At 46.4% G+C, this 12,765-nt stretch overlaps 4 protein-coding genes across 4 annotated transcripts; 1 reads left to right on the top strand and 3 right to left on the bottom strand.

Annotated features, from left to right (window-relative positions):
• Positions 1–1,350: 1,350 nt before the first annotated feature.
• BDW43DRAFT_153681 (lipase family protein) lies at positions 1,351–3,412 on the bottom strand. Its single transcript, XM_032038494.1, has 3 exons — positions 2,818–3,412; positions 2,615–2,759; positions 1,351–2,556 (listed from the first exon to the last, which is right to left on the bottom strand). Exons 1-3 carry the CDS (start codon positions 3,323–3,325, stop codon positions 1,545–1,547), a joined length of 1,665 nt encoding a protein of 554 aa, XP_031905006.1. The 5' UTR covers positions 3,326–3,412; the 3' UTR covers positions 1,351–1,544.
• Positions 3,413–3,901: 489 nt separating this feature from the next.
• BDW43DRAFT_297099 (lysophosphatidic acid acyltransferase LOA1) lies at positions 3,902–5,044 on the bottom strand (the record flags this gene model as incomplete). Its single annotated transcript, XM_032044322.1, has 3 exons — positions 3,902–4,646; positions 4,709–4,946; positions 5,014–5,044. The coding sequence occupies 3 exons, from the start codon at positions 5,042–5,044 to the stop codon at positions 3,902–3,904; spliced, it is 1,014 nt and encodes a 337-aa protein (XP_031905007.1).
• A 1,607-nt stretch (positions 5,045–6,651) lies between these two features.
• Positions 6,652–7,264, top strand: BDW43DRAFT_321239 (GrpB family protein; the record flags this gene model as incomplete). The annotated part of the gene is made up of 2 exons (XM_032049294.1): positions 6,652–6,847; positions 6,882–7,264. The coding sequence occupies 2 exons, from the start codon at positions 6,652–6,654 to the stop codon at positions 7,256–7,258; spliced, it is 573 nt and encodes a 190-aa protein (XP_031905008.1). The 3' UTR covers positions 7,259–7,264.
• A 2,137-nt stretch (positions 7,265–9,401) lies between these two features.
• Positions 9,402–10,494, bottom strand: BDW43DRAFT_321241 (uncharacterized protein; the record flags this gene model as incomplete). Its single annotated transcript, XM_032049295.1, has 2 exons — positions 9,402–9,577; positions 9,624–10,494. The coding sequence occupies 2 exons, from the start codon at positions 10,492–10,494 to the stop codon at positions 9,402–9,404; spliced, it is 1,047 nt and encodes a 348-aa protein (XP_031905009.1).
• Positions 10,495–12,765: the final 2,271 nt, after the last annotated feature.

Here is a 12,765-nt window from a genome sequence, read left to right on the forward strand (position 1 = left end):
TGACAGACCCGTCTTCCTTTGGCCTCTACTGATTCTGAAGAGTTTATATGCTCAGCACAGAACAAATGGGAGTCGTCTTGTCACCAAGAGTATGAAGCTATGTCTGTGAAGATGGTGGGCCGCATCCCATAAGTGAGCATCTCCTGCGCTGGCTTCTCTGAATTTATATAAATCTTCGACACTGTTATCGTCGGGTTGCATAGTGTACATCCGTTGGCCTTATAAAGAAGTGTTTAGATCCCCGTTTATCCTAGTCTCATAGCGGCGAGTACTTACTTAGCTTTTCAAGCTCAAGGGCGCCAAATCTCAGTCGAATATCCTGTTGATCTGCAACGGGTCAGCCAGCTAGCCTTGTCACTTTATCGGTTAACATTATGGTCCGGTTGAGGGCATCGCCAACGAACACCACATCGTTAAGTCACAGGATATAATATTTAAATAGCCTAGCTTGAACACAGTCTACATTCGGAGGTTCTTTGGGGCAAACAAGGCACCGAATTATGGCAATATCTGCAATGTCGCGAACGACGATCGAAATAAACGTGTCCGCACCAAACGAGAATGAGATACTACTCAAATATATCGCGCCGATACCTAAAATATCGACTTGAAAAATATTCACTACCCTTATTCTTTAACTAAGCCTAGACTAGACAGGGTTTTCCCTAAGGAAAATGACGGCATCCATATTCGTGTACTGTACACACAGTGCGAAGTCAAACTTGATGATGCGCGCTACAGAATTCGATGTTCCGAGATTGCTGCTGATCATTTGAGGGAAGTGCTAAAGCTTCCTAGGCAAACTTTCCAACAGGAAACACCGGAGCGATTTGTCGTCGCATTTGATGCCAGATATGAATTTGACGAACGGTTGGGTTCTAAGTTGGTATTACGGATCCCTCCAGCAGAAGTTTCCCAGTGTATGTATGACGGATGGTTCTCGGACTTCTCCGGCAGATTCTTGGGTTTTTGATAGACCTCCTTAGCCTCGGAAGATAGCAGTGACAGTGTCAGGCTCTTCGCCCTGGCTAACAGCGCCCTAAAGTCAGGGCCAAATGAAACATATCTGGAAACAAATTCTGAGACACATATTATGTATCCCCATTCAATTCTTATGTCATTCTAAACCCCTACCCATTAAGGTACTGTCTTATTTTGGGCATCTATATCGACTAGGAAAAATTATAGCTACTACCTAGCTGATGAGAATCGTCTAGGGATGAGGTCAACCCACCTGGATCGTGAATTTTATTCGAGATAATTCCTTAACGTTAACACTACCACCTTCTTCAAAAGGACGCGGGAGAGATATCACGTATATACTTCAAACTACCCTTCTCCTAAATTAGGCCTGATCATCGCATGCTCCGTAGTAGAGATAAAATGAAACTTGGTTAAGAAATCGTCGGTAGTGACAACTCAGGTGAGTGAGGGCTTTTAAGAATGTATAGAAAGGAATAGGATACTTGGGTTATATATACCTATAATTCCTATAATTGTTTAATGTATATCGAACTTTGTCCAACTTTGGTATTGATTATGCATTAGTTATAGAGTTGTGGTGGTGGTGGTGGTGCCGGGAGTGGTTGCTGTTGAACTCTGCGGGCAAGGTGGTCAATTCTATCTAGATACAGCCCCATCATGTGCTTTATTGGATCCCCGAAGACGACTTCCTTCAAAATCTCATTTGGAACCAGGCAGGCTTCGATCTCGTTTTCTTTCTCGGCTGAATTGGGGTCCATACCGGAGAGTTGATCATGGACCTGCTTCCTCAAGAGGACTACATTTCCCGCGGGGGAGAGAGTAGCCGGCGGCATGTTCCAAATATTCGGTTTATTCTGCCTGGTGATAAAGGGGTATGCACGGCTAGTGCCGAACGAGAAGGGCGCAGGCGACATGTACAGGTTTAGCAACGAGGTGACGTAGGGTTTCTCAGCCCTAGGCACGGGGTCGCCCTCATTCACAAATGCCAAGTATATGGAGTTCGCAGCCGCAGCCGACTTCCTCGGGAACAAGGGTCTAACAGATACCGGCGGGGCGCCGAATGTAACGCAGTGAATGCTGCCGAAGAAACTAGCCAAGTGCCTTAATTCCGACGACACATGTATACTCGTCGCGAGCAAGTGACAATACAGCAGGCTGGCCACTGCGCCGCCGGCGGAATGGCCCGTTAGGACAAGCGAATAGGACGCTCGGTTCGGATCTTCGGCGATCAGATCGCGGAGATAGGCCGCGACGGGCGGGATCATTTTCTGCGCGGCGGCGAGGAAACCTGTGTGGCAGAGATTGTAGGGGTCGTCGAGGAAGCCTCGTGGGGAGGTTGGGAGGGTTTTCATGTTTACAGCCCAGTCGCGGAAGCTTTGGGTTCCGCGGATGGCGAGGACGATGCTTTGGAGGTCGTCTGAGGCAAGAGGCTTGATTACCATTGCTTTTGTGCCTTGGCGGATGTTGGCGCTCACGTAGGGATTGCTGGTGGATGTTGGTTCGGCGGGCTTTCTGTAGGCTGAGCTAGAGTACTGAGCTGCGAGACGGACGAGGGCGTATGTTTGAGGTGGTCTATGATGCCAAACTTAATCTACATGCATTGTTCAATAGGTGTAAGGGCGATGCGTACATTTGCAACGGAGCAAGATTAGCCGGTAGCCGTGAGTTGTTGTATAGGTAGGGCTTGGAAAAGAAGCTCGGGCCTATTGATGTCTGTTTGACCTCTTTCTCTGTTCCGGTCTTCGTATACACGACCTTATCGCCATATGTCGTGACTGAGCACCCATATAAGCCCAAGTAGCAGCAGTAAGTAGCAATAGAAGAAGAGCATACCCAGGTCCTCCTTATCCCGAAACAATCCCTCATCCATAGAAGTAATAGCATCATCCAGCTTCCTCAGCATAGTTCCATACATATCCACACTTGTAGTCGTGACATACTCCCGCATCTGATGCTCAAGGTTCAGAACCGAGCTCTGCGCCTTCATTTTCGTCGCACTTGCCTTAACCTTAGTTTGAGAAACTACACCGGAGATGTCCGCGTAGGACTGGTATCTAGCGAGCGAGCGCCGCGCTTTCTGTTTCCTTGAGAAGGAGCTTTGACTCCCATCCTGGCTCGATGATACTATGGATACGTTGCTGTCGTCAACAAAGGTCGTCCCGGAAAGGCTGAGGGTGTTGGTTGTTGTATAATCGTCGCTATAGAGTGTTGTGGCCGTGGATAGAGAGTGAACGGTGGATGCTGCCGTAGAGATCGAATAGAGAGAGTCGGCACTTGATGGTGTATTGTGTGGTTCTACTTGGTTTGCTTGTGCTTTGTGTTTGCGACGCATGAAGCCCATGGTGGCTGCTATATTTTCTTCATAATATCAATGTCGCGTAGCTAGTGCTTACCTGAGACTAGACTGAGGCTGAGACACGAAGTAAGGATGAGTCCGTGAGAAGCCAAGTCGCAGAGAGAATTTAGAGCCTTAAAGAGCACAGCTTATGTTACTTATATTTAGTGCGGCTGTCAATCTCGAGTGGGGGCCAAATTGCCCTTTGTTTGCTTGTCTCTCTGGAGTGGGACTGATAGCCCAGACCACTATAGCTTGTAAGCAATTTTGAACTATTCTTAGAGGAGTTGGTTTTTATTTCTCATCCAGCAATGTTGGCACAGTTGGGGTCATGTGATGAAGCAACCCTAAGAGGTTGTTTCTACATTTAAGTTGTTGTGTTGCCTACTTCATTTATCTGTTGATTAGTGTGCTGACATCCGGTTGGTCAATAATACCTCTCTCTGTCTCCTTCACTGATAAGTGCGCATCTCTCCGCCGCTTTCCTTTCGTTTTTCTGACCACTATTGATGATATCAAAGCTAGTATAGACTGAATTCAAGGGAAACCCCCCATTATGTCACCTAGGAATATACAATTTCATCACCATGTCCGTCGTGTCTTCGTCCACATGCGAACGAAATCATTCTTGTCCTGAACGCCTAATCCAACCCGCTTCACTCTCCCCAGGCGCGCCAGGGAATCCGCCACAGTGTCCAGCAGAGCCTTCTCACCCCGCGTCAACTCCTCTCCCGTATCCAGAGAGTCGTACGCACTGTCCTTGTCCAGCGTGTCGAGGTAGTTGGTGTCATAAGTCGACTTCCGCGTCGCAGGAGCACCTTCCCCACCGGTTTCACTCACCACCCCTTCCGCAATGCGCACCCGGATTCCATGCGTCGGCTTGCTAAGCAGCGTCCACAAGAAACTCAAATAACTTCCGGGGAGTGGCGTCACCACGTCCGCCGGGGTATATCGCAGACTGACCGGGAAGATCTTCGTCTTTGGGGCCACGCTCAGCAGCGACGGACTGGGGGGCAGGATGCCTCGGGCGTTGGTAGTCGTGCACTCGGGGAAGGTAACGATGGGTCGACCGGGGAATTTCTTTACAAGAGTTGCGAGATCCACCAAGCGCGCCTTCGGGGGCGGGCTCAGTTGGGGAGCGGCAAAGGCACGTAGAATCGCCTGGAAGAGCGAAATGTGTTCGACCTTCCGCGAGTTCGGATAGGAAGCGGTGAAGACCGGGTCGAATATGGCGGCCAGGTATACGGCGTCGATGGGGGACGTGAATGAGGAGGCGATAACGGAGCCCGGGCCCGGAAGGCGCGCCTGGTGTTGTTTCGATAGCGATCTGAGGTCGGTCCTTAGTGTTTGTGTACTTCTGTGTGTTTTGGTGACGTAGCCCGGACTCACCCTTTTCTCACGCCGTCTACTTGAAGATCAATCCACCATATGCTGGGCACGCCCAGGATACACCACAGAGACGCCTTTTTTCCGAGCGATCCAATCGGAAGCCATTGTAGTACGAGGAAGTAACCGAGGCAAACAAAGATAAAGAGCGGGAGACGGAAACAGAAGAGGAAGACGCGTAAAGGTAGCTGAAAGCCTGCTGGCTGCGGTGGAATGGGGAGGAAAGGGGCGATTCCCGACCCTAGACGGTCCCACTAGTTAGTCTAACGGAGGACAGGGGGCCTAATGATCTGATGGGAGGAACCAACCTCGATCTCGGAATTGCGTGAACTTCTCCATACTTTCAACCGTTAGTGTTGTGTTACGCTCACCGAACTCGTCATGTGGCCATCGCCTGGATTGATACGCAGCTTCGTTATGCGGTTGAAAGGGAGGGATACTAGGAGGAGCTAGCCAGAATCGGCTTGGGTCCAAAAACTGGGCCTTGCTGTCCCTATCGTGGAGAGAGAGAGAGAAAGAGAGCGAGAGAGAAAAAAGAGGCTGAGATTCCTGACTTTCACATGTTCTTCCGTCAGGCCTCAGGCATCCAAGCAGTGGCATGCTGCTAACCGGATCGGGCCATTTTGCCTGCCCACGATCAATATACATAACACAATACCCACTCAGCCACATCTTTGTTCTTCATATGTTTGAGCATCTCCTCATAATCGAGACCTGTGTTTCTGTTAATTTTGTCGTGAATTAAGGCTCGATCAAGTAATCTGTGGAGCTTCATCTACGGAATAAATTCCGTTTGGAAACAGATTGATTTCCAATCAACCTGATGTTCATGCTGTATATAAACCCTCAAGTTTATGATGAGAAATGTAATAATTAATCTTCCTCTAAATTACAACAAATTTGATTGAGCTTTTCCTTTTAAACATTTCAAGGCGTGAGTCAAGTGGCAGTTGAATTTATGCTACAACCATCTCCATTCTTGTTCTGCTCGCCACTAATGCGTTAGCTCGAGAAGTAAGAATTTGGGATATCAAATAACAGTCATACGTAATCATGGAGCGTGGACACCACGCTATTTATGAAGTTTCCTGGATAGCCTGGTCACTAGTTTACGAGTTACTATGATGCAAAGGAAGGAGCAGTAGCCCTACTGGGTCTTTTGTCTTGTCAAACATAGTTTTCTTTGACAGTGAGTAATTCCAGTTATGGTTCTGTAAAATAGGTTTGCAATTTAGCAGCAGAAGGAGAGATCTAGTGTTCTTTTATAATACTTAGAACCCCGGCCCACTGCGGTATGGATGGCTGCTTTTTGTAGGGACACTCTTATACGTCACTTATATGCCATATTGAAGAGAGAAACCCATGGTATAATAAACTAATGTATGTGTTCTACAACCCCATGCAAGCATCATAGAGTCGACTTCCCTAACCAATAGATTTCACTCTATAAAACATGAAGGCGAAATTCTGTTCTGGGATTAGACCTTGACACAACCCGCGGTAACGGGTCGGGTTCAAGTTTACTGTCTGAACCCCCGGGTTGGGTGTTTTAGGGTAAACCGCGGGTGGGCGAAGAATGGCAAAATGCTGGGCCTCGAGATACGCATAATCTATTAATTTTAATCTTGATAAGCTTTTAGTAGTAACCATGAAGGTTCTTCCAGTCTGTCACTAATAAGCTAGACTTGTGTGGATGCCTTTCAACTGTCAACCCTCTTTTTCTCACTGTAGCAGAGTAGCATTCCGGCCAGCCAGTCCCTGCATTCTCATTGGCTCATGTTGGCCTTTTCTCCAATTTCCGTGTATCTAGTCAATCAACATACATACACTCAATGGACTATTGGCTTCCTATCGCTCCACATAAGGTCTTGTGAGTATTCCGTTCGTGCCTAGGGGCCCGTGGCATGCTCAAATTATCTCGCCCACACGAACAGTGTTCTCTCGTGATGGCACCATCTATCGAGGCAATTATCAAGCATTATGAGCTTGATCCAAGTTTGATTGAAAAGGTCTCGGAGCGCAGGGAACCCAACAAAATTGAGATCATCAATCCAGATCCCTCCTGGCCTCAACGCTATCAGCTACTCAAATCCCGTATTGAAACCGCCCTTGGTTCCAGAGTTCTCGCCATCACCCACATTGGTTCAACTTCAGTCCCCGGGCCTTTCAGCCAAAGATGCCGTGGACATTGATGTCACTGTCACCGACCCTACCGACGAGGCCTCCTACTTTACCTTGCTTGAGGCTGCAGGGTTTCACTTCCGCACACGCCAGCCGCACTGGCACCAGCACCGCTTTTTTAGTTGCTACGAGCCTACCGCAAACGTTCACATCTTTGGGCCGGACTGTCCTGAAGTAGTGAGGCATTGTCTGCTCCGCGAATGGCTAGCAAAATGTCCTGAGGACCGGGAGCTTTATGCGCAGACGAAGAGACAGGCGGCGAAAGAGACGATAGAGGCGGGAGAGAGGCTGGCCAAGTATAATTTAAGAAAGCAATCAGTGATTCAAGAGATTTTGGAGCGGGCATTTCGGGAAGCTGGGTATATTCAATGAGATGATTGGATGGCAAGGCAAGACAACCACGATTACAAAAATAGCCAGTATCAAACACCTCATGGTCGTTCCCTGCTTAACATTCTTACCATACCATCCATATATCCCAGAGAATCATCTTCCAGATGCCTGAAAATTTAGAAACCCACATTGTGTATGGGACTCAGCTGAATCAATAGTTGATTAGGTAGTCTATCACCAAGAGACTAAGCTAAAGAGAGGAAAGGAAAAGAAAATATGAAGCTATTGTGTTGTATTGCCCTTATGGACCAAGGGTCACGTGACTGTACGCTCATTCACTATTGCCTGAACCTCTATCCGTGACATTGAGACCGTTAGATCGCGTGCTACCGAGCCCTCCCGTTATCCGAGCGACTCCGCATGCGAGAAGAAGTTAGGGGAACTATCTGCCCTCTTCAGCATGGATGAGCTTCCTCAAACTGGGAGGCTTAAAGCAGATATCACTAGGTAAAAAGATCCACTATGATCAACTCCGATCGGAGTTGGTTTCCCAGGCGCGGTATATATAGTATCGCAACTTGCCATCGGGACCTTAAGCCTAAGTGCAACCGCAGTGGTCTATTTATAATTAAGGAGACAGCTGCGGTCCAATAAACTATCCTGGGCAAGCCTGCAGACACTAGTGCCCTGTAAGTAGGGTGACATCACAGGTACCTTTAATCCGTGGCCTAATAACTTTAAACTATACTAATGACAGATTCAAACTATATAAAGCCGGATGATATAGGTCTAGGAGTGTACAGGATCTAACTTCTATCACTTCCATCTTCTAGCCGCAGGCTGTCAGTACAAGTCTATAATGGTCTGTCAAGCTAATGAGAACATCCCTCTGATTTAAGTCTAGATTTTGTTTAGATTAGGTTGATAACCAAAGATTTACTTAGCGGGGCAGAGGAAAGAATGTCCTTTAGCTTTAGTATTCAAGCTTTTTCAACATTTTCATTATAGCTATTATAATACAGTATGAAGCTCGAGCATTCAATGGATATAGCAGACCAAATACATTCCGATATAAGAATATTTATGGATAGATAATTGGCGATACATGTAACCTAGTACACGTACCTGGGATGCCAGAGAAGTCAAGGAGAAACAAAGAATACAGAATGTCTCAGACTAATCACAGTTAATTATAGTGTTTCAGGAACACAGCAAGGGATGGATTCGTAGTTCAGTTGTGGCAGGCGAATAAAATTCTAGAATGAATGGGCTCCTGCTCCGATCGCAGGCACTGTAAGCGGCAAAGCATGCGTGGCCTTACAATACTGTCTTCGAAGGCAGAAATTCTGGGTACTGTCTGTAAAATGACCCGAACCAATCATAGTTGGCGTGGGTAATGGTGGCTCGCGCTGAGGATTGCTGCGGATGATCGTGAGGTCTGTCCTATGGAACTCCCCACCGTGGCTTTTATCCACCAGATTCCTCAGTGTCTCCATTTCAGGCTTCGTGATATCTCAGATGTGGAGTGTAGCATCTGCCATGAGCGTCACTCCGAAGACACGGTATACCTTAACTGTGAGAAGTGTGCAGGAGTGCTCCACTGGCGGTGCATGCAGGGCTGGCTCACGCACCGCTCACCTCGGTCCAACTTTAACTGCCCCAATTGGCATGAGACCTAAGTATAATATATAGTCTGTGTGAGGTTTTGGCTAACATCACGCTCTAGTCGACAGGACCGCCTTTTTGACTGATTTTATATTGCACACTGTCCGGCACGCCCGCGTGCGGCTGAGGAGCCATCCCAGGACGCTACATTGCCCTCCGCCCCTGATCCTCACGCAAGGTTTAGGTTACCACAGCAGGGCCCCGCTAAGCCTGGGTTGTCATCGGCATTGAATAGTCCGTCGCCCATGGAAGGGATTCACCGTTCTGCGCGGGCTACTCAACGCCCGGAGTATTTTGTCCCATCTTAGCCCTAGACCCGGGCTTGAAGACTGTTAATTATATGAAGAAATAACATTCCAATTAAGGACCGTTATTCAGCTGCTGTCCTTAATGTATTTAGATCCTAAAATCATTAACATGTACTCTACTTCTTCAATTTAAACAGGTATCTTAAGAGGCTTGGTTCGAGCAGGTAACAAGATTCTAATATAGATTCAGATGCTCATACAGCTCATTGTTACCGGAGACAGTCAGTTATCTCCAGTTTCGTGAAAGGGTTCAGCAATAAACTAATATCTTTATCATAGAACCTGCGATAGATGCTGCCAATCAGTCTTGCAAATTGTTCGACTTCAGGTAGACTATCGTAATCAATCTGGATATTCTGGAGAGAAAGCTCTGCTATCTCCTCCGCTGGACGAATCAGTATGTGCCAAAGGTACGTGCAAGCATGCCTTACCTGCAAACATCGCTGAAAAGGCTTCGACAATCTTTGTATCGTCCTGTTTCCTAGACTTAAGAGCAAGTAAGGAGGCTGCAAATGGAACGACCCAACAGTCTCTAAAGCAGCCCTGAGCAATAGTTAAAGCCCTACGGACCTCAGAATGAGTTGTAAGACAGGGGTGCGCGAAAATCTCGCGAAGTTTGATAACTCTTTTTGCCCAAATATTCCATTTGCTCCTGTCGCCTAGTTCGGGGTATAGCTCGAATAAACCCAGATCTATTATACGCTGTAGTGAGACACTCACGCATTTTCCTTGGATGTCTAGTTGTCCCTGCGTAAGGTATTCGCCAAAGTAATATCTCTTACTCTTCCCAGATTTATTGAGTCGAAATTCTAGGAAGTCTTTTATATCTGTTGAATACCCTTTCAAAGCTTTCATGGCATCCGTGTCTTTGATAATTGTGCCTTCCGGAAAGCCACGAGTATCAAGAATAAAGAGCGAAATCTCGTTTAATCTCGGTTCATTACTGTCTTTAACGTGCCGATAGAAGCCGTATTGCAGTGCTAGAAGCAAAGAGCTGGTCCAGCTCATAAGGTTACAATCGTCATCACATTCCCATTTAAGGTGACTGTATAGCAGACTCGCAGCATCTTCAGGGTCACGGCGAAAGATGTCTTCTGGACTGTTGATTCGAGCCCACATCCACGCTGGGGGCGTGACAGTAGATGTAGTCATGTCTCCTGCTGTTTCTGGAGCAACGAGACGAAAGAGGTATCTAGGAATTTTATGGCCTGCGAATGTTCGCATCAATTGCCTCTGGAAGATGTTTGGACAGAACAGAGTTTGTGCAGTCACCGGGAGCGAGTTGCTGGACGATGAAGCCATGTTAATACCAAGGAAGTACTCGGACGTTACAAGTATCGAAGTAGGAGTGAAAGCCGCGTAGATTGAAGGACTGGTAAGATATTCGTATTAAAAGATATCAAAAACGATCAGATTTTACGATCCTATTGGACTATCTCAAAGGCCTATCTAGGTGGGAAGCATGAGGCCTTTTATATGGGGCTTGATTACCACAGTATTCAACAATCCACATACTTCCGCAGGTGGTGAATTCACCAGACATATGTCAGGTGCCTGCGATACAACGTGATTTCATGGGCGTATTCAATATTGCTATGGAAGCACTATATCCCGCAGCCGGCTTGGCGTGCGGGTATACTTGCAGAAGCCATTCAGCTTTTGAGTCTTCAGATAGTCGAGCACCCCGAGGGCTATAGAATGATATAGCTAGGAAATAGGCTCCATTGGTTAAGATACGTTGATTCCTGGTGTTTCCACCACCCGATGAGCCTGTAGCCGATACGATAGCTCCCTGCGTCCCATTTCCCCTGAGATTTCACAACAAATATAGATAGAAGGCGAAGTGAGCATCATGGCATTGCCGTCTGTTAGTACATCAGCCTCACCGCGGTGGTCACGGCCAGTAAGGTTCACCCACTCTAGATCTCTTCTTACTGGACAGAAAGCCCAACTGCCTTGGTCTTAATAACCTCCCATGTCACTTCCATATTTGCTTATTGTTCCATAGTAATCATAATACCCGATACTCTCAAGCTTAGTTATTCGGTGAAAGTATTGGTCCCCATACGCCGCGTTATCGAGCTTAAATAGATTCCCTCTTCCATGGCCCTGGTACTCTAAAACAAGTACAATACTGTGGCGGCAGAATAGAGAAGGCGAAAACATAAAAAAAAAAAAGAGAAAGAGACGAGGAGCGAGTCAAAATACAAGCCAAAAAGTGAAGGCACAAGCGAGATCCAGGTCAAGTGTACTGCAGATTCAACAAATCTTATATACTCCATTGAGTGGCTTAACTAACCACAAAGAAGCTATAAAGACTCGAGAGAAAGGCCTTCTATTGCTGCTTATTGATATGGAACACGTTAAGGGTGAAGTCACTCTATGTCATAATAATACATTATATATCACTACGAGGGATACAGTTGTGAAAGTCTGTCGGAAAAAAGAGGACTAAGTATTCCTGTCTGATCCAGGAGACAATGGGGGATATCGCATCCCAGCTTTGGTGAGCGTTTGTCGGGCGGTTTAGAGCTCTTCTAGTTGTTTTTTCTCGTTTGCCAATATGTTTGCACTGATAGCCATATAGTGGCTCTACGCGTCTACAACGCACTGTTGTTTCTTTTATTCCTCATATTTAGAATTTTATCGTTTAGGCACCAAATGAGATAGCTTTAGGCATCCTGTTTGATTGGTCATGACAACAATATACAAAATTATTCCACCCTAGGAGGAAAGCAAGGGTGTCCAACCATGCCAGGATTTTCGACAGATAAAGGGAATGAGAATGACACTATACTGTTCGACATGTCACCTTTTTTCTTTTTTCTTTTTTTTTTTTTAAAAAAAAAAAATAAATAAGTGAAGACAACTATAATATTCACTCTTACAAAGACTTGCGGCTGGAGGATCTCATTCTTAGTGTAGGAAAGGTGCTTCACCGGATTAGATCGGCTCCTGGGCGTACAAAGGCCCGTCCTAGGATCGCCCAGCAGGCTCTCAAGAGTGACTGGACGGCTTCCGGAATCAATTGGGCCTCTTGGAAACCTTTTTCATGAACTTGTGAATTTAACAAAGGTAGCTAGATCCTAATACTACCTTTTTCTCTAAAACCCAAAACATCGCATGTACAGCACTTAGTCAACAGAACCATTAAAGAAGAACTAGACAAAAAAACTACAGCTAGTTATAAAAATGGAGTGAATATTTCTACTCTCGGTTTCTTTCTGAGGTTCTAGACCTAGATTATACTTGGCTAAGTCATGGAATAGCTTTAGTCCGTGTAAGACTTGGCTATATATTCACTAATTAATATATGTACCGCCTTGTATTTAATTATACTTTACATATGGTCCTTTTCTTCGAATCATCATGTCGCATTCCACGCCCTCATTAGAGGAAGAGGAGGGATCCCTGCACAATTGAATGCGAACGAACACGTGCCGTTGGAACGTGTGGTAAAGAGCTACATTATACACGGTATTATTAGAAAGACTAGTCCAACAGTACTGTAAAGCTTTCTTTCAACCTCGTTATTTTAACCTCAAGCATAGCAACCCGGTCTATTCCTCCAAC

Source organism: Aspergillus alliaceus, assembly GCF_009176365.1.
Source record: "Aspergillus alliaceus strain CBS 536.65 unplaced genomic scaffold BDW43scaffold_4, whole genome shotgun sequence".
NCBI classification, from domain to species: Eukaryota; Fungi; Ascomycota; class Eurotiomycetes; order Eurotiales; family Aspergillaceae; genus Aspergillus; species Aspergillus alliaceus.